The 23489-nt window shown below is 47.2% G+C and overlaps 2 protein-coding genes across 5 annotated transcripts in view; one reads left to right on the top strand and one right to left on the bottom strand.

The window, feature by feature from the left end:
- Window positions 1-18226, top strand: part of LOC144273376 (adenosine deaminase-like) — a 35833-nt gene extending 17607 nt beyond the window's left edge. Inside the window, exons 6-11 of the mRNA XM_077831898.1 lie at window positions 2698-2822; window positions 12128-12199; window positions 12593-12694; window positions 14827-14894; window positions 15411-15540; window positions 16749-18226. Coding sequence (XP_077688024.1) covers window positions 2698-2822; window positions 12128-12199; window positions 12593-12694; window positions 14827-14894; window positions 15411-15540; window positions 16749-16853 — 602 coding nt within the window. The 3' untranslated portion in view covers window positions 16854-18226. The remainder of the gene's footprint in view (window positions 1-2697; window positions 2823-12127; window positions 12200-12592; window positions 12695-14826; window positions 14895-15410; window positions 15541-16748) is intronic.
- A 2708-nt stretch (window positions 18227-20934) lies between these two features.
- The window catches only part of PKIG (cAMP-dependent protein kinase inhibitor gamma), a 30314-nt gene continuing 27759 nt past the window's right edge, over window positions 20935-23489 (bottom strand). For all 4 annotated transcript variants that reach the window (XM_077832062.1, XM_077832063.1, XM_077832061.1 and 1 more), the window contains one exon: window positions 20935-21885. In XM_077832062.1, the coding sequence (XP_077688188.1) occupies window positions 21806-21885 (80 nt within the window). In that variant the 3' untranslated portion in view covers window positions 20935-21805. The remainder of the gene's footprint in view (window positions 21886-23489) is intronic.

Here is a 23489-nt window from a genome sequence, read left to right as displayed (position 1 = left end):
GGTAAGTCAGCCAATTTTCTATATTATCTTGACCTGCTGCATTCTAGAAATAGCACAGTCAGGAAGACTAGGAAACAATTTTGCAGTAACTTAACCTTTCATAAACAAAGGCATGTACTGACATTTTGAAATCCTTGCTGAACAGTTGCCTCGGGATACTTAGTAGATGGGTGGTGAAAAGGCATACTAGTAATGTCTGGCAGGTCTATATCTAAAAAGGTGGGAAATGATCCTATATGAAGTGATCCGATGAAGTGAGCTGTAGCTCATGAAAGCTTATGCTCAAATAAATTTGTTAGTCTCTAAGGTGCCACAAGTATTCCTTTTCTTTTTGCAGATCCAAACTAGCAGCAGGTATTTCTGTAGTGAGTGGTCACTTCCATAATTTCCTCTGGCCATCATCATAGACCTCATGCTCAGTGTGGTAGTGTGTAGACTCTTCTCTGAGCAGTTAAAGCGTGGATTGCTGTTACTTGGCAGATGCAGTCGTTCTCTATTTTTCCCTCCTGTAACTGTGATCAGCCCATCACTTCCAAGCCACGAAGCACATATAGTTACAGAAAAACCTTTCAGGTGCCATTCCAGGCTGTGTTTTTAAAGGGCCAATGAATGTGCGCCCACTAGGTTTGCCAGCTCATCTGTTTGCCCACATGCAAACTCTATAGTGTCTATGCCACAGAGCCCTTGTCCCTGAAAGCCAGGCAGTACTGCAGGTGCATTGTTAGGGGCCTTCAGCAAGTGTGTCCCCTGCTGTCTTAACTCTGAAGGTCCTTCAGAAAGACTAAATGAGATGACAGACACATCTAGAAAAGCCTCATGTTTCCTAGTCAGTTACTGCTTTTACTTCTCTCTTTTTTCGTAACTTCTGCCCTCCTGTTGCTGCCACCCTCTGTGTTTCTGAGCTGTGTTGAATTTAATCTTGGAGCCGACCACACCTTTGTGTCTGCCCTCCTCCCCGTTTTAGTTTAATATTTTTAGAAATTTTCTCTGATTTCTCCCTTCCCCCAAGAAAAATTAAACAAACCCAAAGGGCAGTGAGTAAGGGCTTTAAGGGAAGTGCTGTGCTCCTCATGCTGTTGGCAGCATTCCGAAATTAAATCTGCCAGTGGAGCCTGGAGCACCTGAATTCTTCACCTCTGGACTTTTCATCTTTTCCTTCATTATCTCCTAAGAGAGAGTGGCATTTTCTTCCATCTCCAAAGCAGAACCGCCTGTTTCCATCCATTGGCATCATTGAAACTTGCTTATCTTCACAGCAGGCTGTCCATGGGCTTACACTTTCACTCAGGGAATCTGGATGGTTGTGTAGTCCTCAGAAAGTGGTTTAGATGAATCTTTTTTTAATTGCTTCCTATAAATCTAGACTTGGAGAGGAATATTTACAAAGGGGTAAGCAGGGATCTCATCTGGCACCTCCAGATGCACTGCTGTGGAAGAAAAGGCCTTCCTCACCCCCCTCCACAGTCAAATGTGGCCTTGGGAATAGAATCCTGTCCCTTGATGCTCTTTTTCTTATGCTGCTTCTTTGTATGGAAAATATCATTTTCTCTACACATGTTAAAAGACACAATGCCCCTGCTGCTCTGAGCAATGATTGCCCTGTGCCCAGCTAAATGCTGTTTTGTTTTTTATGTAGGTCTTGGTCTTCCCAGCTGCGTGTAGGAGGGATGGTTTAGTTGGGTTGATTTTTTTTTTGTTCATGTTGCTGCCAGGTTAATGCCCTCAGTGAGTTGAAAACTAGTGTGCAATGTATGGATCGTTCTTCTAAGGGTTTGCAAATGGTGCCTGGAGCTTGGGATGGGTGCTTGTTTGCGTCGTTAGTACAAACCTCAGTACATAAATAACTAGCACACCCAACTGGGGATCAGGAGAGCTGGGTTCTAATCCTGGCTTTTGTCCTGACCTACTCTGTGACCTTGGACAAATCACTTCACTCCTCTGTGCCTTGGTCTTCTCCTCGATAAAACAGGGATAATACTTTTACCTTCTTTAGACTTAGCGCTGTCGGATCTATGGATGAAAAGAGTGCAATAGCAGTTAACTCTTAGGATTATTATGTTTCTGCCATTGCACTTAATGCCCAGAGTGTAACTCCAGATGATGGTAGTATGGGTGTAGATCCATCTAGTGCATGACCCTTCCATTTTAAACAGGATCTCTCTGCCCACCCCATCCCCACCCCTTTTGTCTGACCTGTGATAATGAGAAAGCAGGGGTTTGCAGCTGGGAGTTCTTCCCATGCTATATAGTCAGGCACATACATTCTAAAGTGCAAAGTCACAACATAATACAACCTACTGGGGCTGACTCATGGAGTTTTGCTCTTGTCAAGGGCTGTAATGATAACGAAGGGCTCCCCCTTGGAAGGCCTAATAACCAGGGCTAAAACCTATCATGTCTACCATCTTTACAGGCAGCGAGCTCGCTTGTTGGTGGGGCTCTTCCTCTCTGGCTCTAGGGTTTTGTTGCTTTTTATAGGGCTTCAAACTTGGGGGAAATCCTGGAAATGAACTTAATTTTTCTATTCATAAAAACATAAGAACGGCCATACTGAGTCAGACCAATGGTCCATCCAGCCCAAAATCATGTCTTCCAATAGTGTCCAGTGCCCGGTGAACAATCACATCGGTTTGGACAAGAGCTCAGGGGTGACCCTGGTGGAAGGTTTTTCCTGAATCTTGCTGCTCTTCGTTCCAGGCTGGTCATTGGAGGTGGTGGAGCTGTGTAAGAAATACCAGAACAATACGGTGGTAGCCATAGACCTGGCTGGGGATGAGTTGTTGGTGGCTGAGACCTTCCCAGAGCATAGGAAGGCTTATGAGGTTTGTTCAATTAGCTTCTCGAAAAATCTTGTATCAATTTCTTTCTGGCAAGTAGTTCGGACCAAAAGTGGCCCGTAGGACTTAAAAATCATGTCTTAAAATTACTAGAAGTGTTTTATTGGCATAGTAGAAATATTACTTTTAATTTGGTTTTTAAATTAATTATAGAGTATATACATGATTTAAGTATAAAGAGATGTATTTATTTAAATGTGTTCCAGCTGCATTTACAACTTTGGTTCTTCAGCATTGAGCTGGTGCACAGAACCACAAAGTGAAATGGAAGATAAAATGAGCCTGCATTCAGATCCGTCTGGGCGCTCCAGTGAATCTGCATAGGGCTGCCTGCTTACGTTGATTTGCAGGATCAGAACTCCATACCAAATATGAAATCGGCTAGTGCATCTTCACTGCCTCCAGCTGAGTAAAATGCAGAGACTAAATCAATTAGATAAACAGTGTAAAAATATGTTCAAAGTTTTTTTCCATTGTAATAAACTAAGATGATGGTAATGGAGGAGATTTCTTTCCTCAAATGTATTCTTTTTAACTAGATGATGCTGTAGCTTAAAAAGGAAGCCCCATACAAATATCTCCCATCTGTATTTCAGGATTTTAGGACTCTAGGGGTGATTGTATTTTAAGAAGTTACGTGATTGGCATAGGTCAGTGGGAGCTGAGGGTGCTCAGGAACCCAGCCTGAGAGGACACTGGATTTAAAAATAGTGTGGGTGTCAGGTGATTGGTTGAGGTAGAATCAGGGATATCTCAGGGGTATACTGTTGTAGTTAACAGTCCGACTGCCATCTGTGGTTGTCATGGGAATCATTACAAATGTCCTAATGTGCAAGCAAAAACTTGAGGGTGAGGGGAAGAGTATGGAAGAAATATACTTTGTTTTGCATGGCCTTGAGCACCTGCACTTTCACAATCGGTATCTCCTTGCATAAATGCCCAGTGCCATTTTTGAAATCCATGCAGTTTCTCACTTGCTATCATCTTTCCATTAAGCACTTACTGATAAGATATTACTTACGTAGCAATTTCTTATCCTTTCTAACATGCTGAAGTTCCTTGTCATGAACACTAATCAAGCGCTGTACCTTCATCTTGTGCAATTGTTTTACCTGCTTTATACAAGATGAATCAATTAGTTGCTTATCATGCTACATCCACGTAGTTTAAAGGCTGATAAAACAGGATGGAAAGTAACAGTTTATCAATTGATATCTAGCTTGCCTATGCGTGGGGTCTCAAAGTCCAAATGTCTCAACCTGAAGGATTTGACGTGTTCTTGTCTGAAAGCCAGCATCTCATTCAGACTCAGAGAAACACGGAAGGAACAAAAGTTCCAATTTGTCAGACTTTCTCAGCCGGCATGAAAGTAGAATGCTCCCTGTGATATAGCTTGGCCAGACGGCAGCAGGAGAGTGATATAGGAGAGATATGTAAGTCCCAGGATGAGGAGAAGCCTTCTTCCCCGTAGAGGGAAGAAAGGTTTCTATAGATTAATTAAAAGCACCTGAAGCCAATTAGAGCACCCGAAGCTAGTCATCTGATTAAAAACTCCCTGCTTCAATCAGCCAGGGGAAGGAGTTGGAGAAGAGTGGTTTGGAGTTGGCGCAGAGAGCAGTTTGAAGGAATTGGAGCAGAGTGCAGTTTGGAGGAGTTGAAATAGAGGAGAGTTTGAAGAAGTGCCGTGGCTGGCTAGAAGACCAAGAGCCTAGGTAAAGAGACACCCGCCTTGTGCAGAGAGAGAGGGCAGGAAGCCCCACAAGCTGAAGAGCAGGAGAGGGAAGTAGCCCAGAGGAAGGAAGCACTAGTTCAAGTGGTTTATCACTATCCCTAGGGCCCCTGGGCTGGGACCCAGAGTAGAGGGCGGGCCCCGGGTGGTATTGCGACCATAGCATTAGTAGATTCCGGGAGTGCTGCCACACTACCCTTCTCTGGGTTACTAGTGGGACAGTAGATACCCAAGTTCAGGGGCAGGAAACTGCGCCCTGAACCCCCCCCCTCCAAGAAGAGGAAGCATGGGACCCATCATAATCGTACTGGCAATTTGCCACATGTGTTGTTAAGAGTGGGATCTCCGCGATGGGGACTTAAACCAGGGTTAACCAAAACCATTCCGTCCCCAAGATGGACAACATGGTCAAGGCTCTAATACAAGCCACTGCGGCCCAGCAGGAGGCTACCCGAATCCAAGCAACCGCCCAACAGGAGGCGACTTGGGTACAACAGGAGACTAATTGGCTGTTGATGAATCAGGCTGCCCAGGACCCAGCTCTGCTACAGGAGCTGGCAAACCAGATGAAGGCCCTTATGGAGCGGAACCACAATGGCGACGGAACCCGGACTATATGGGCCAGCCACTACCTACAGAAAATGTCACAGGAGGATGATGTAGAGGCGTACCTCCTGGCATTTGAGAGAACAGCCCTGTGGGAGGCCTGGCCCCGAGATCAGTGGTCTGGTATCCTTGCCCTGTTCCTGTGTGGAGAGGCCCAGAAGGTCTACTACGATATGGCTGCAGAGACTGCGGAGGATTACCCCCAGCTGAAGGCAGAGATCCTGGCCAGATCCGGCGTAACCACGGTGTTGCGAGCCCAGAGGTTTCATGAATGGCAGTATACAGAGGACAAGACACCACGTTCGCAATTGTTTGACCTGATCCACCTGACCCGGAAATGGCTGCGCCCTGAGGCCCTCAGCTCTGAAAAAATGATGGCGCTCCTGGTACTGGACCAGTATATGAGGGGGCTACCACCAGGCCTCCATGCTTGGGTTGGCCAGAATGACCCTTCTACCTACAATGAGTTGGTCTCCCTTTTGGAAAGACAGCTGGCAGCCCGTGAACTGTTCCAGACCCCAGGGGGTGAGAGACAGCAAACCAGGAAGACAGCCCCAAACCCAAGGCCCCGGATTGTTGAGAACTACAGAAGAACCATAACTGGGAGGAAAGACACTGAGGAATGGCCCAAGGCCAAGAAGGGACCTGGCGTTTGGGAAGAGAGGGCTGGGGGGGCCGACCAAATAGCCCCAGGCAGAGGGCGGTAACCGAGATAAGGGGTCGGTGTTACGAGTGTGGGGAATTGGGGCATATAGCAGCCCAATGCCCCAACAGGGAAGAGCCTATGCAGTGCAATCTGGGGCATCCTGGGGAACAATGTGGCCTAATCGGCCTGGTCAGGGTTGCAATGACCTCACATGGGTATACAAGATCAGTAAAGATGAATGGTATTGCAACCATAGCATTAGTAGATTCCGGGAGTGCTGTCACACTGGTCTCGGGGAAGTTCGTGGGGCAAGACCAACTAACTCGGGCCAAAACCACAGCAGTAACGTGCGTTCATGGCACAATAAATTTCTACCCCCCACTACAGATTGAGATCCAGGGAAACACTACCAGGGTAACTGCAGGGGTGGTCCCTAGGCTCCCCTACTCCGTCTTAATTGGTAGGGACTTCCCTGGGTTTGAGAACTTACTTCACCCAGTAGAGTCAGGGGAGGGTAGCAACGCCCGGGCTGAGACGGAGGCACCTACAGATAGCCTCACCACAATTTTTGCCGAATTTGCCCCAGAGCTATTTTCATCCCACGGGAAAGCCCGAAAGTCTAGGAAGGAAAAGAGGGCAGATAAAAGGCTAGGGACCAGGATTTTAGCAGAGAACCAGAAAGCCTCCCTTGTTGTTAAGCGAACCTGTTCAGGAGGTCAGGAGACAATTCAGGCCAGTGAGGACTCAGAGGCGGTTCCTAGCCCAACTAGGGCCAACCCAAGGGGCGGAGAAGAAATAGGTCCCATGGAGTTAGGTCAGATCGGTACTGCACGTGAGAATTTTGGGCAGGACCAAGCCAATGACCCGCTATAGGCGAATGTGAGAGAGGAGGTAGTGGAAGTAAGTGGCGTACCCGTGAAAGGAAAGACCAAAGGCCCAAGGCCGTATTATGTGATCAAACATGATCTGTTGTACTGAATAGTGCAAATTCGAGGGGAGGAAGTAGAGCAGCTCTTAGTCCCACGGAAACACACAAGGGCAGTACTAGAGTTAGCTCACAGTCATTTATTTGGGGGACACCTAGGAGTAGACAAGACACTTGATAGAGTCCTAAGAAGATTTTATTGGCCAGAAATACGCGCGGAGGTCCAACACTATTGTACCTCCTGCCAGGAATGCCAGTTGAATAGCCCCCGACCTCACTTGCGGGCCCCATTAGTACCTTTGCCTGTTATTGAAGTCCCTTTCGAAAGGATAGCCATGGACCTAGTGGGCCCGCTGGAAAGATCAGCACGGGGCCACCGAAACGTATTAGTCATCCTTGACTACACCACACGGTATCCAGAAGCCATTCCTTTAAGAAACCCCACATCCAAGGCAATAGCAAAAGAACTACTTCAGATTTTTGCCAGAGTGGACATCCCTAAGGAGATCCTGACTGGCCAAGGAACCCCTTTCATATCGAAATTAATGAAGGACTTACGTACCCTGCTCCACATCCATGCCATACAGACCTCAGTCTACCATCCACAAACAGATGGACTGGTCGAGCGGTTTAACCGCACCCTTAAAGGTATGATCCAGAAGGTGGTAGTACAGGACGGAAAAGACTGGGATACCCTTCTACCATACCTAATTTTTGCAGTACGGGAAGTCCCCCAAGTGTCCACCAGTTTCTCTCTCTTTGAGCTACTATATGGACACCACCCATGCGGAATATTAGATATCGCCAAGGAGGACTGGGAAGAACAACCCAACCCAGGAAATGATGTCACTGAGCATGTGACACAGATGAGAAAGCGAATAGCTCGAGCAACCCCTATAGTACGAGAACATTTGGAAAAAGCACAAGAGACCCAGCGGACATATTACAACCGCTGGGCGAAAGTACGGAAATTTCAGCTGGGAGAACAGGTGATGGTGCTAGTGCTGACAGCGGAAAGCAAACTCCTGGCCAGCTGGCATGGGCCACATGAGATAGTGGAAGCCATTGGGGAAGTGGACTATAAGGTCAGACAACCAAACACCGAAGACCAGAGCAGATCTACCACGTAAACTTATTGAAGCTCTGGTGTGACCGAGAGAGGTGCCTGGTCATTCGGAGAGCTCCACTTCAAACGGATGACCCACAAGGGCAGGTGAGGATATCCCCCGAGTTAGCCCCAGAACAACGAACAGAGGTCATTGATATGGTCCAACAGAACCAAGATGTGTTCTGTACACAGCCGGGCCGTACGACACTGGTCCAACATCATATCTTCACCAGGCCCAGAATAAGGGTGACAATAAGACCGTACTGGATACTGGAAGCTAAAAGAGAGGAAATTAGGACAGAAGTGAAGATGATTTTGGAACTTGGGGTTATTGAAGAATCCCACAGCCAGTGGTCCAGCCCTATCGTCCTAGTATCCAAGCCTGATGGCACCCTGAGGTTTTGCAACGACTTCCGGAAGTTGAATGAAGTATCCCAATTCGATGCCTGTCAGATATGACGTGTTGACAAGCTAGTTGATCAGTTAGGCAAGGTCCGATACCTAACCACTCTGGACCTGACCAAAGGACATTGGCAAATTCCCCTGGCCAATAACGCCAAGGAGAAGACTGCTTTCTCTACACCTGATGGCCTGTTCCAATACACTGTCCTCCCTTTCGGACTCCATGGGGCCCCTGCAACATTCCAACGACTTATGGATAAATTGCTGCGACCCCACACCAGGTATGCTGCTGCCTATTTAGACAATATAGTCATCCATAGCCCTGACTGGGAAACACACTCAGGGAAAGTAGAAGTGGTACTAGATGCCCTGCGGAAGGCTGGCCTCACTGCCAACCCTCTCAAGTGAGTGATAGGACTAGCTGAGGCCAAATACCTCGGGTATGTAGTAGGGAGAGGCTTGGTAAAACCCCAATGGAACAAAGTGGAGGAAATACAAGATTGGCCTTGGCCAGTCCGTAAAAAGCAGGTCAGAGCTTTTCTTGGGTTAGTAGGGTACTATCGGAGATTCATCCCTCATTTCTCTACAAGAGCAGGGCCATTGACGGACCTGATAAAGGCTCGGGGCCCCGAGATAGTAAAATGGTCTGTTGCAGCAGAAGGAGCATTCGCAGATTTAAGGACAGCCCTTTGCTGAAATCCAGTACTCATAGCCCCAGACTTCAAGAAAGAATTTGTCCTACAAACAGATGCCTCGGAAGTAGGGGTAGGAGCCGTCCTTTCGCAGATGGTAGGGGAGGAGGAACACCCGATCCTGTACCTCAGCCGGAAGCTCCTCCCCAAGGAACAAAAGTACACTGTTGTTGAAAAGGAATGTCTGGCGATAAAATGAGCCATGGAAACACTCTTATACTACCTACTGGGGCGGCGATTTACCCTGGTGACAGACCACGCCCCGCTCCAGTGGATGCACAGAAACAAGGAGAAGAATGCAAGAGTGACTAGATGGTTCCTATCTCTGCAACCCTTTCATTTCCGAGGACAGCATAGGGCCGGAAGCCAACACTGCAACGCAGATGGCTTGTCACAAAAGCATTGCCTCTTGTCCCAAGTAGCCCAACCCCATGGTGTTGAGCAGGGGGGTAGGATATGTGATACAGCAAGGCCAGAAGGCAGGAGAGTGATATAGGAGAGAGATGTAAGTCTCAGGATGAGGAGAAGCCTTATTCCCTGTAGAGGGAAGAAAGGTTTCTATAGATTAATTAAAAGCACCTGAAGCCAATTACAGCACCTGAAGCTAGTCACCTGATAAAACCCCCCCTGCTTCAATCAGCCAGGGGAAGGAGTTGGAGTAGAGTGGTTTGGAGTTGGAGCAGAGAGCAGTTTGGAGAAGTGCCATGGCTGGCTAGAAGACCAAGACCCTAGGTAAAGATACACCCGGCTTGTGCAGAGAGAGAGGGCAGGAAGCCCACAAGCTGAAGAGCAGGAGAGGGAAGTAGTCCAGAGGAAGGAAGCACTAGTTCAAGTGGTTTACCGCTATCCCTAGAGCCCCTGAGCTGGGACCCAGAGTAGAGGGTGGGCCCGGGTCCCTCCCTCTCCACTACCCTTCTCTGGGTTACTAGTGGGACAGTAGATACCCTAGTTCAGGGTCAGGAAACTGCGCCCTGAACCCCCGCCCAAGAAGAGGAAGTGTGGGACCCATCATAATCGTGCCGGCAATTTGCCATATCCTTTTCTAAATTGCCCTCACATTGGAGCTTCACGCATCAACAGTAGCATGGATAATATGACTTATGAAATGAGAGGCTTATGATGAAGGGATCCGATGTCTACCTTTGGACCCATGTTCCCAGTTTTCAGTTGTGTTGCCATTTAAACTCTGGCTGGGAGGAGTCAATGACTGTCACTACAATTGGGGATAGTAGGGAGAGTTCTGTTTGTGACTTGCCTGCAGTAGGTTGTGGGGAGATCATGGAGGGAAGCCATGTAAAGATCTTGAAGCTGTGACTTTAGATAATTAGCTTGTGCTAAAGTCCTAGGTAAGTGATGTTATAAATCAAAGAAGCATGCAGAGAGGAATGGACAGTCTCCTTGGTTGGGAAGTTCTGGGTTATTTAGAGTCAGAGGAGGCTGTTTGGAGGGGACGTCTTTATAGCAATCAAGGGGTGTGATTGCAGTTCATGTAGACATACCTGAGCTAAGCTTTAATCTAGCTATCTCAGATCGTGGAGCAGTGAAGGTGTGAGAGCACGTGCTTCGGTGTGGACTGTACAGACCTATCTGTAGCCCTGTGTCATTCTTGGGCAGCTACCCCACACTGAAGTGTGCGCTACTGCAGCTTCACTGCTCTGGAACCTGAGCTAGCTAGATTAAATCTACTCCCGTATGTCTGCCCGAGCTCCAGTCGTGCCTGTGATTGCGGTGTAGACGTACTCTAAGAGTGGAGGTGGGAGAGATGTTCCTGGCTTCCCTCCTCCCCAGTGCACAACCCCACAGAAATTCCTGCCCATCTCACTGTTTTCTAATCCGCGTAGCGCACCAAAGGGGGATAAGTAAATAAACAATAAAAGTGAGCAGACACATTGGTTCTTAATGAAAGAGCAGGTAACTGGAACTGATGGAATGGAAGGAGTTTTGCCTGAGCACAGAATCTTTGTCTTAAATTGTTGCCTCTGAGTTCTCTGAAACACATTGCTCAGAGCCCTGAAGGCCGTGTCATGCTTCATTGAAGTCAATGGCAAAACTCTCGTTCACTCTTACTTAATCAATCATAGGGATCAGTAGGAGAAGCATTTTGCTCTGATAGTTCAGAGGCCAATCCAAAACATGCTGGAGTCATTCCATAGATTTCAGCGGGGATTGGATTAATCTGTTCATCCTCAGAACTCCCCAAATTAGCATTTTCCCACATGAGTGAAAGGCCAGTGTGAAGGGAAAGACTGGTAAGCTTAGCCCTGACTGAATGGTCAGCCTTCGGGGTAACTGTCTGAGTCCCTGTTCTGTGCAGGACATATGACAAGAGTCTGTTAAAACAAAGCTATCACTGCAGACACAGGGAGTCTCGGTTTAATTTCAAGTGGACGCATCTAGGGCTTTTCTTATTAACATACCAAGTGGAGCCGTGTCTTACCCAGTAGTTTAGAACGGAGCCTGGCTATGCAGTGCAAACCAAGTGGAAAATTCACAAAGCACCTGAAAAATTCAGTAATACCAAACAGCTACAGCAACCTGTGTGTGTGTGTGTGTGTGTGTGAGACTGATGAAAGGCGCCAAGCTAAGAGCTCCTGAGACAGCAGGCCCTCCTCTCTAGAACAGGTACGGCAGAGGCCACAGCAGTGGGAGCTTCCCCCTTGCCCCATCACCTCAGCCAGCGTGCCTCAAGGGGAGGAGAGGACAGGTCGGCCTCCATGGCTCAGTTAGTCCTGGGCCTGTCTGCTGAGACTGCCAGCAACAGAGACAGTTGTATGGTAGTTGTGGGGGTGTTTGTGTGATGTGGACACCAGGGACTGGACTGAGAACCACCGAACTTGCTGCATGTGGGCTATGAATAACTGCCAGCTGGTGACTGCTTTCATCCCCTAGTGCTGGCTGGGCTTCCCAGACACTCACCTACCCAGCTCCTACGCTGTGTGAGATCGGTAATTGATTTTCTTCTTGTTTTGATTGTGTTGCTCCACAGTTGTTACTCCTGGGGTTGGAGCTCTCAGCCTAGTGGTCTGTTGAAAGCATTCGCTCTGTCTTAAAGGCAGAGAGAAGTCAGTGGTGGGGCTGCTGTCCTGATAGTTTGTTCACATCCCTTCTCTCCCCCCCGGCCTCTGTGCCTCCCCAAACCCACAGCAGTGTTTTCACTCTTTGCTTCATGTGGGCTTTTCCAGGAAGCTGAAAGATGTGGCATTCATCGCACTGTCCACGCTGGGGAGGTTGGGGCACCGTCTGTCATCAAGGAGGTAAGAAACCCCAGCGCAGGGCAGTGGAATAAGTTACAGCAGAGCTGCAAAATACTCTGTATTGTAATGCAGGGGACAAAGGTAGCTAGGGCCAAATCCTGGCCCATCACTCAGTAGCCCCTTGGAGCCAAATCCCCCCATTGCTCTAAGGGAGCAGAGTCTGTGCATCATACAAAGAGGGAGCTGGAGATCAAGCCTCATATAGCGCTTGGAAGGAGCAGGCTCTCCTAGGAACTGGGCCCCCATGTCATGCATGCAGGCGTGGATTGGAGTCCTGGTTTGGGGCTTGGAGGGCTCAGGAGCTCCTGTGGGCCTGTCTAATCCTCTGGGGAGCAGGAGTCAGGCCCTTGCACAGAGCTAAGAGAGACTTTACATGTTTTCTATTCTCTACAGGCAATCAATGTCCTGAAGACCGAGCGGATTGGCCATGGCTACCATGTCCTGGAAGACCCAGCCCTTTATAGGGAGCTGTTGGGTAGGAAGATGCATTTTGAGGTAATCACTAATTTTGCAGGGGTGGGGATCGTTCTGTCTGAGAGTGAGAGATCAGCCCTCATTTGCATTGTATGACAAGTCAGCACTTTAGATAATGAACATGGACGTAAATGCCTTTACTATAGGGGTGAAATTGCTGCCACCTGGAGTCCAAGTGCTAACAGCGTTTAGAGTGAAATCCGCTCGCCACACCACAGTTTGAATTTAGCTGAGACTCTTGGTGGAAACCAGACATACAAGGCTCCAGCGTTTAACTGACTAGGCTGGTGAGGGGATACAAGTTTGGATCCCTCTCTGTGCTGAGTGCTAGAGGTCGAGTCATGCTCAGCCTTGGAGAAAGGGAGCCTGTATTATCTAGTCCATCTTCAGCTGATGCTTGGAGCAGCACGGCTCTTTGAGTAGAGAGACGCCTTTACCCCTTCCCAGCCAGAGAGTGGTGATCATGGTGTTAGGCTCACAGGAGTCACCAGGGCTGGATTAACTCTCCTGTGGGCCTGGGGCTATTAGATTTTGTGGGGTACCTGTATACAAGTATTTTTCCTAATTTGAAACAAAATGATCACAATTATGGCATCGAGGCTATTAACCCTATACTAAACTTGCCTTTTAATTAACATAAAGCCATTCTGTGGTTACATTTCAGTCTTAAAACATGTAGAATATAGTTAAGATAATTCAAAATAGCCTGCTGCTTCTTACCCTAGAACAGCTGTTATATTAGTTTCTGTCTGGGAGGGAGTTTGGGTGCAGGAGGGGGCTCCAGGCCGGGGCAGAGTGTTGGGCACGGGTGAAAGTAACTTAATGGACTTACCGGTACAAAGGGTGGCTGGGGTCCTGGGCAAGGTCGGGCGGGGACGGCTCTGGGCCCCCAGAAGGGACAGGGCCTCGGGCGGAAGAGGGTTGGGGCCAGACTCCCCCAGCCAGCCCTTCAGTGCTGCCTGGTCCGCGCCACCCAGGCTTCAGCGGCAATTTAAAGGGCCCGGGGCTTTGGCTATATTTGTCAAAATAACACTATATAATCATGCCAGTTTCAATTACTTTAGTAATTTATTTCAAAATACCTGTCAGCATGTATGTCTGTAACAATACAGACACACACAAAAATTCCCCAAGGAGTAGAGAATTAAAGAAACCCATATGACAACCCAGTTCCTGTTTCTTTGCCCCTTCACCCCCAGAGCCCAGTCATGGGGCATCCCCCCAGAGTCCAGCTGCAAGGCCCCCCTAGTGGAGTCACCTGCACCCCTCCGTCCCCATGGCCCAGCCCACATCCCCTACTAGGGTGACCAGATGTCCCGATTTTATAGGAACAGTCCTGATTTTTGGGTCTTTTTCTCACATAGGCACCTATTATCCCCCACCTCCTATCCTGATTTTTTGACACTTGCTATCTGGTCAGCCTATCCCCTATGCCTCAGAGCCCAAGGATCCAGAGGGAGAAACCACCTGATGCTGTACACTGCCTCCTTCCTTCCGGTCCTGCTGAGAACTGCAGCTGTGGGGAACCCTCCAGCTCCCTTCCCTCCCCACAGCAGTGTCTTCTATTTGTGAGCTGGGCTCTGCTGAGTCTAGCAGACCCTACTGGTGGCCAGCAGCTCTGCAGCCCATTTCTGTCATGAGGGAGGGGAAAGGAAATTCTGCATGCACAACATTAATTTCTGTGTAAATTTTGCATTGCACAATGGTGCAGAATTCCCCCAGGAGTATTTAGTGTAAACTAACTAACAAAACCATCCTGAGCAGATGGCTGTGATCACTTTCCTAGCCAAGGTTTCATTTACACATGGCAATATCCTAGGTCACTGCTCACTCCGATGAAGGCTGTTTTACCAGAACGGCTGGGCTAAGGTGGGAGAGAGAGATGGGGTGGGAATGACAAGGGGCTTCTATGCATGGGCAGAAACAAGTAGCTAAAAAACAAGTGTTCAAAAATGTTTATATCCAGCAGGCATGGGAGTAAATGCTCATTGCAGAAGCTGGGAGTTGATGATCATTATTGTTTTCACAGAGCTGTAAATCTATATGGTGCTTTTCAGGCCCAGCCCCTGCCTGTAGAGCTTCAGAACTTGTCTCTGTGTGCAGCATTATGGAAGAGACTGACTCTGCCTTTTTTTCCCCCCCTACACATATAGACGTGTCTTTTGTGCAGTGTTCTCACTGGAGCATGTGATCCAGACTTTAGGAAACACCCAGTAATTCAGTAAGACGTTTAAATATATTATTTTCAAGTAATTAATTCAGACTTCACTTTTGTATAGCTACCTTATTATTTCACATGAGAAGCAAGTTCTAACCATTTGTCAGAGTATTGTGTATAGGCTAAGGGATCAGTTCAGAGCCTCTGTAACAAATATACTGTTAGATTTTTTTTATGAGAGAGCTTTCTGCCAGCCTCAGGCCCCTGCCCTGAGCAAACAGGAGGCTAAGCTCCTGATTTCAGTGCATTGCTGTCTGGCTCGGGAGTGGATAGTGGGCCCGAGCACTTTGAACATATATCCAACAAATGGTTTGTTGTTGCAAAAATAGGATGGTGAATAGCAACATGACCTTTTGGAATGCAAACTATAACTTTCATAGGAATTTGTTTATCTAGCTGGATACAAAGTAGCCAAACTGGGTTGCAGGTTGTGGGGTTTTTTTAGTGTATTTTACACTTGGAAAAACACAAACTATGCAAACTCTAATATTTGTCCCACTTTAAATTCCGTTTTCCCAGATTTATGAATGATAAAGCCAATTACTCCCTGAACTCTGATAGCCCACTCATTTTGAACTCTACAATTGAGACTGATTACAAAATAGCTAAGCAGTTCCTGGGCTTCACTGAAGAGGAATTGAAGAGAGTGGTAAGTTCTCTTGGGATGTTCTGTGCAAAGCCGCGTGTTGGAGCTGAACGTGATCCATCATTTCTGAGATAAATCTCATTTTTAAACATGAAACCGGAAGAGAGTTCGGCGGAGTTAAAACTGTGGGGAGAAAAAGCTGAATTATGTGGGGGCACAACAGCAGTTTTCAACACGAGCATGCAGTTAGCCCAGTGTAACTGATATGCAAACCAATTGGCTACAAAGTGGCCATTTGCTTTTGCCATTACTTATAGGGTCACATTGCACATTGCATTTTTGTCCGTCATTGCATTTTTGCATGCAGATTGGCATGTGCAGTGTCCTGAAAAATCTAATAATTCTGTTTTTCATCTGCCTTGTACCTAAGATAAAGGGACAGAAAACTAGTCTGATAGAGTGTCACTTGTTTGTGGGTAACCTCTGATGCTTTCCTGTTTCACCGTTAGAGGTGCACTGGGTTGAAAGGAGATATGTACTGTCCAGGCATTCATGCATCCTACCATATGTTGGAAACCAGTTGATTTCCTTTCTGTGTGTTGAAGATGAATTTGCAGAATGCAGCTGTGCAGGAGAAAGCACTGGGCCTGTATCAGGGGACTCATTTAAGGAGCAAGAGTCTGTCTTCCTGGAGAGTAGACTTATGCGTTAGTTCTTCCTTCCAGCTGTAGAAAGCTCTGATCTTTATACCGTTAAATCCATGGGCAGTTTTGCTGCAGGCTCCTGCAGAAGACGAGCTGTTCCTTTCTGTTTAATGAAAGGAAGCTTATAAATTAAGGGGAGAGAGACATTTTTGTAAATTGTTAAGGGAAGCCAGTATTGAACTTTGTTACAACAGCAGCATATCAGGCAGAGCCTGATCCAAAACTCATTGAAGTCAATGAGAGTCTTTCCCTTGACTTTAATAGGCTTTGGATCAGGCCCCTGAACTGCACATCCTGGAACCCGATAAAGGAATTTAAGACACATTGTTTATCTCCTGCTTTTTTTTAAGCCCATCACAAATCCTGAGTAGGAGCAGGTTCCTTTAAAAACTGAGGCTGCTGAAAAGAGCTCAAGAGTAGCAGTGCTAACAAAAGTGTCATTTGACTTACACCAACTCACTCACTAGCTCACACTCACTGATGCACAAAGATTTGTGCACGTACAACCCCACACTCACTGTGGGTATTACCCAGCTATCTCAGTCTTTTTTCTTCTTTTCCTCCCAGAACATCAACGCAGCTAAGTCCAGCTTCCTGCCTGAGAAAGAAAAGAACGAGCTTCTCAGTAAGCTGTATGAAGCCTATGGGATGGTCCCAGACAACCCATCCTAATCCTGCTTCTACCAGCCGGCAGGTTGCATTCACCTCTTCCCATGTGTGCTCGACTCCTCTTTGTTTTAGTGGGAGCATTTGGGGAGGAGGTGCCAGGGTATTACTTTGCTGACCTTTACAGTCCGAGGCATACACTATAAAGCAGTATTTCCGTGGTGCCTACCGTATATACCTACATACAGCACCCACCATACTAAATAGATATCTGATTTCCTAGATTTCTGACTCACAAATGTACAGGTGGAATTTTCTGGCATAATTCCATTGTTGCTTATGCCAGTTTTACATCCTGGTGTAAGTGAGAGCAAAATAAGGCCCTCTTTCTTTGTGGTGGTGGTGGTGGTAACATTTTGATGTGACTTTTTGGTGCTCTAGTTCCCTTGCTGATGTACCTTAGTCCCCCTTTGCACTACAGAAGTAATCATGTTGAGCTGCGGCTGTGGTCTAACCATGGTAGAAGACAGTTTTTTCCCCACCTTGCTCATGTGCTTCAAACTGGGTGAAATTGTTTCAGCAAATAATTTATTTGCCAAAAAATACAGCTTTAGTCACCCCAGAGCCATTCGCGAATTTCTCTTGCATTTGCTGAGTACAAACTGAAAATGTCAGTGACCTAACTCAAAATGTTTTGAATTTGGCCATTTGTCTAGTGTGCAGAGGCCAGGGAGGACCTCCCTTTTACAGCCTTTAGCCAGCTGGTTCTCAACCTATTTACCATTGTAGCATCCAATACTACCAGTATGGCTCTGAGGATGTCACATGGGCACAGCTCTGGGCTGATTGGGACACAGGTTGAGAACCACTGGCCCAAAGCCACTTAAAAACAAGCCCAAAAGTAGCCCAATCTATTTATTGAAAAAAAGGGTCTGGAAATGGCCAGCAGTGGGTGGGCAGGCAGTTGCTGTCTGCTGCAGCCTGTAGCATGCACATCCTTCCAAAAGGTGACATGTAGCTGGGGTTTGGGGGGGAGAGAGTCACCCCCCACCCCCATTTCTGTAGGCAGTGCTCCCTCTGGTGGCAGCACTCTGTCACCCCATCTATTCCCCCGTCCATCCCCTCCCTCTTCCTCTCCCCACTCTATCCCTTTTCTTCTCCACACTGTCCCCCTGCCCCATTTCCCCATCCCCTTCTCTTCCCCCTACCCTATATCATCCCTCTTCCCCCCCACCCCCTTGCCCTGCCCCTCCACAGGCACTCACCAGTTGTACAGAAACAGGACCCAGCACACACACAAGACGGCAACGATGGGCACTAGGACACAGGAGGCAGCGTCCTGCCAAGCTGCCTCTCTCGCCCGCAGGCTGAGCAGAGTAAGCCCTGCTCCAGGCAGGAGAAATCGGGGGTGGGAGGACTGGGGGGGGGCACCTGTTTGCATTCTGGAGACCCTGAATGAAATGTTGTTCTGGTTTAATTTTATTTCTAATTTCTGCTTAAAGAGCTAAAAGGAAACTGTCGAATTCTGCACCATAGTTCTAGCCAAATGTGACCCACATTGTTAGAACGTGGGGGATAATTGACTCTGGCATTTTATATATATCTAACATATATCTAGTATCTAATAGCATGTTGCCAACATAATAAAAAGGATAAAACATCTACCTACCGACCACCATCACTAGCTGCTGTTTTGACAGGACCTACAAAAAGGTAATGTGAATTTTTCCATACTGTAGTTCTATGGGTAACCTTTGAAATTTCCTCTCACCTCCATATCCCTAGGGCCTCTACAGTCAATCACAACCAGTGGTGGAATCTGTGCAGTTACCCTGAGTGCCACAAGCTGGGCTCTGGTTGCTTGAAGGGAAAAATTGGAGATGGGATGGATGGAAGCAGAGGCCAGGTTGGATCTGTTCTCCCATTTAGCAGACATGTAAATTGGGAATAGCATCCCTGAAATCACAGGAGTTACACCATTATAGAATGGATGCATCTTGGATCAGAATCAGGCCCTGGGTGTACACATGGCAAATGTTGTTATTCAGTAACTTTGGGGCCTGACTCCCCCCCCCAATGGTACAAATCAGGAGTAACTCTCTCAAAGTCAGTAGAGTTACACTGGTGTGGGAGGAGACTCCTGTTTGAAGTGCAAACGCGTCTCTTGTTCAGACATTGGAGGCTCACAACTTCCTCAGAGCTGTCGATATAAGCTGTTCCAATTTCACACATCATTTACCCCATTATGCTCAAAGAAAGAGACCTGTCACTGCCAGACATGACAGTGTTATTACTGGGCATTGGGCTGTGATTTTTCTGCCATGTAGTCCAAAAACAATGTTTTGTTTGGTGTGTTTTCCCTTCTGAGCTGTGCAGAATTAATCAGAGCTGTGAGGCAATGCTGAACTTGGAACTGTTCCCTCTGCAGTCAGTTAGATCCTAGTGTCAGCTCACTTTTGGAGGCCCACTTTTGCAAGGGTCTTCTACCACTATGTGTCCGTGATCAGAGTTTCACTTCCACTTCCCATTGAAGTCAGTGGGAGCTCTGTGGGCCTAGCATCTCTGAAAGCCAGGATGTTACTAAATAATATGATGTGCTTGTTCTTTCAGCACAATTGGGGACGGCAGCTGACACGGGTCTTTTACTCACAGGGGAAATCTGATGCCCCCATCTTTCCTATCCAATTGTAGTTTGCAAACAGGTGATTTGGGCTAAAAATAACCCTTGAATGCACACTCTTGTGAGCTGAGAGACCTAAGATTTGCCCATCCCTTGTAGTGCTTGAGTTTATAGTGTATTATTCTGTTCTCTGCTCTGCCTGGCTGCTCCATTCTTATGAGCATGTGGGAGGCTGGATGAGACATGGATTCTACTCAGCCAGAGCTTTAGAGAACAGGAGACTTGGACATTTAAAGCCCAACTGTGCTCTTACTGGAGTCACTGAGAATGTGGCCAGTTTGCCGCGGACTTCAACGGGAACAAGAGCAGGCTCTTACATACCATGTCAGAGCAAAGTTGGCAGCATGATCCAGAGAAGCTGATTGACCTGGGGTTGGTTGTCAAAGAAAGAAAAAAAAAAAAGGCAGAAGCAGCACCTGCTAGCTGCTAAATCCTTGTTTTCTAGGTGCTTCAGAGCCATAAAAGTCTCTATCCTGGCTCCGCAGTCATCTCATTTCTTAGGCTCCTTGGAGGTGTCTGGTCTGTCTGGCAGCACATTCCGACCTCGTTTATGGCCTTGTTTAGTTTGATAAAATTTGAACTTGTAACATTGTTCCCCTCTAATTTTCCTCTTGCCAAGAAGGGGATTTTGGTGTTGGGTCACCATGTGAGAATGTTTCTCTCTCCTTTTCTGCCTCAGCCTCATCGCACTCTTTACAGCTGCTTTAGTGCTAGTGCCCAGGTCCACCGAGTGGTAGAAAGGCCATTGTGGATTAGTGTGGCCCAGTGATTAAAGCTCCTGTTTTGTGGGAAGGGAAGGTTGGGGTGGCGTGGGGATGCAACGTGCTCGTTCCTTTCTTGGAGGTGGCATGGGGTCCATTCATTAATCTTTGGGAGACATGAGAGGAAAACACAGCATCGGATTCCAGCTGGGCTCTTGTCCTTTTCTGGAGCCCTTACTGGATCACTCTTTCTTTCATAGTGCACATGGAATTCTGGTCATGCACTCGCTGTGTGTTGGGGGGAAGCTCAGTGCTTCTGAGTGGAAAGGACACCTTACGTCACCAGCAGCATTTCCTCTAGCACCTTGGTCTCTCAGCCAAGTCCTGAGCCAGCCCAATCGTGCTTCGCGTATGATGTTGGACCCTGAAGGAGCTGTGCTCTAAAGTTCAAATGAAAATCCTAGAGACATCAAATAACCACTGCCAGGGGAGTTGGTCTCTAGCAAATAGGAGGACATTGGTGTCAAACTAGTGGATTAATTTGCATTTATTGAGCCCGGCTTCCAGTCCACTCTCAGCTGGAAGTTGCTCCAGCACTTGGGAGCATATGAAGCTGGACAGCACTGGTGTCATTTGAAATAGCTCCTTTCCCTCTGTTCCCAACATAGATGTGATCTAGTGTGATGAGCTTGTGATTCCACGTTTCAGGAAATAGAAGTGGGGGGAACAGATAATTGCAGAAAAACCCCACTCAACTTTATTATCTGAGAGTTGTGTGTTCTTTATTACAACAAGCTTATAGTTTATCAAACAATTTTTACCATGAAAAATGTCTCCGAAGTGAGAGCATGTGAAACTTTTCCAGAAATAAATACCTTGGAGCTAGATGGAATCTGGAAGAGATCAATCTGAATTTTATCAACTGTCACAACACACAAAAAAGCCTCTTCTGCCCTTCTTCTAACAGTATCTGAAAACCCTACAATGCCAAATGGTGTCCATGTGTGGTGCTGCTGAGCCTGCAGGTGGAGTTTGTCCATGCACCTGTGAGCTTTGGTCCTTTTATGATTCCCAAAAAGTAGCAGCACAGGTTAATAGTGTTCAATATTAATGCAGCAGGAACTCCCGTCACCCCTCCCCAGCTGATCCCCATGACTCCAGGTGTCTGTATAGGCAGCGCTAAATATCCATTCACCTCTAAGCTGGATACAGAAGGAAGGTGAAGTAAGGGAAGCACCGAAATCTCTAATCTATGGGAACAGGAAATAAATAAATAGTCTAAATGTACAGAGTAGAAAATGTACCTTATACAGTAAAGGCTGAAGTGTAGATTTTAAATGTCCTGTAGAGGAAAATTGCTACTGAGGCACTTTGAGAGTGGGTCATGTGACTACCACCCGTGCAGTGTTGTTCTAAGCTGTTCTAGATGGGAGTAGAGTTCCATGGATGTACCACTCACTGATGAGCTTCCTACAGTTATCTGAACAGAATGGTTGCAGCAGAAGCATTTAAAGGGAGAATTCATTGTTCTGGTTTGGCTCTCAGTTGTCAAGAAATTTGATGGAACGTTCCCATTTAGTGTTTACAGTTCTTTCCTCCTCCCACCCTTCCTTCCCCACCCCCGACTCTTGCGATGCTCATGATGTGGGGGTGCCATCTTGCCCCTTGAGTCTCACTTCAGGTTCCTTCTCAGAAGCAGAAGCAGCAGCTTGGTTTCCTGTAAACCGAAAGGAAGCAAGGGGGATTAAATTTGTGACTAAGAGAACAAAAGGTTACTCGCTCCATCTGTGCCGCCACTGCTCTTGGAGTACATCTGCACTGCAGAACAAAACCCTCAGCAGCAAGCCTCAGAGCCTGCATCAACTGACTTGGTGTGAGGGGCTCACCCTTCTGAGTTAAAAATAGCAGTGTAGACATTCCCACCCAGGCTCGAGCTCAGGCACTGAGACCTCCATTCCCCCCGCCTCCCGGTTGGGTTTAGTGGCCCAAGCTCATGCCAGAGCAGGTCCTGGAGAAGTAGACAGAATTTGCAAGCCTCTGGGTTATTTTCAAGGAGAGACTTGGACCAGCAATTTTGAACCACTGCAGGGCTGGCTCTTGCTCTCTGGCTGTTGGTCGAGTAGAAGAGGCTGCAGGCTGTATGCTCTGATCCCACTGTACTTGCCTCCTGCAGAGCTTGGGAACTTCACTAGAGGGAATGAGAGTGGTTTTCTATCATGGTTTTCAGTTAAGCATGTTGTTTTCAGAAGCCATTTCAGGAGGAGGGGATGGAATGCCTCAAAATGTTAGCCTCCCTCTTTCATGATCCAAAATAGCATGTTGTATATCTAGCCCCTCTACAGGAGACTGTGGCCCTTATTCTTTCTAACGAATGAAAAGGAGCATTGATAAGACTTCCACTAAAAGAGAAGCCACCAGTCAGGTTGAAGCTTGTACCCCTTCCCTCACACTCCCAACCGTCACCAGCAAACTACTTCTGCTGTGCTTGTATAGCCAGCTGTGTTTTATGTACACACAACCATGTACCCAAATTCAAAGAAGTGACCAATAATGACTAAATCTTGATCGCACTGAAGTCAGTGGCAAAGCCACCATTGACTTCACTGGGGCCAGATATTGGGCCTAAAACAGGGGTTCTCAAGCTAGGGGTCGGGATCCCTCAGAGGGTTGCGAGGTTATTACATGAGTGTTGTGAGCTGTCAGCCTCCACCCCAAACCTCACTTTGCCTCCAGCATTTATAATGGTGTTAAATATATAAAAAAGTGTTTTTAATTTATAAGGGGGGTTATACTCAGAGGTTTGCTATCTGAAAGGCTTCACCAGTACAAAGGTTTGAGAACCACTGGCCTAAAAGCAGCAGGCTGTATGCTGCTGAATGCAACCTGTAACATGCACCAAACTTCAAAAGGCTATTCTAGAACGAGGGAGGCTGGGTGCGAAAGTGGGTTTTAGGGGGTTGAGATGACATACTGGGATGCTTAGGTAGGGCAGTGCTAGAGCAACAATTGCTTTCTAAGCGGGGGACATTGCAGTTACAGAGTCACACAAGGAAGCAATGTGAGTTCTTTCGGATGTCTTCTGAAACTCCTGGTAGCCTGCTGCCAATATATTTGCTCTATGGCTGCTGGATCACATTAGAATCCACTAGTAACATGCTTAAAGGGGTATTATCAGGGTAAAAAGGGGATAAAAATGTGTTTTCAAACCTGTTACAAATCAAAGCTCAGAAGACAAAAATGGAAGAAATGTTAAAAACAAAAACTTTACTGTCCCCATTTGTGCTTTTTACACAACAGGCAGGTAGACTGATCAGTGTCACT

Source organism: Eretmochelys imbricata, chromosome 13 (genome assembly GCF_965152235.1).
Source record: "Eretmochelys imbricata isolate rEreImb1 chromosome 13, rEreImb1.hap1, whole genome shotgun sequence".
In the NCBI taxonomy this organism is placed as follows: domain Eukaryota; kingdom Metazoa; phylum Chordata; order Testudines; family Cheloniidae; genus Eretmochelys; species Eretmochelys imbricata.
Note: the sequence above shows the minus strand (reverse complement) of the source record. Positions and strands in the feature narration are given on the sequence as shown.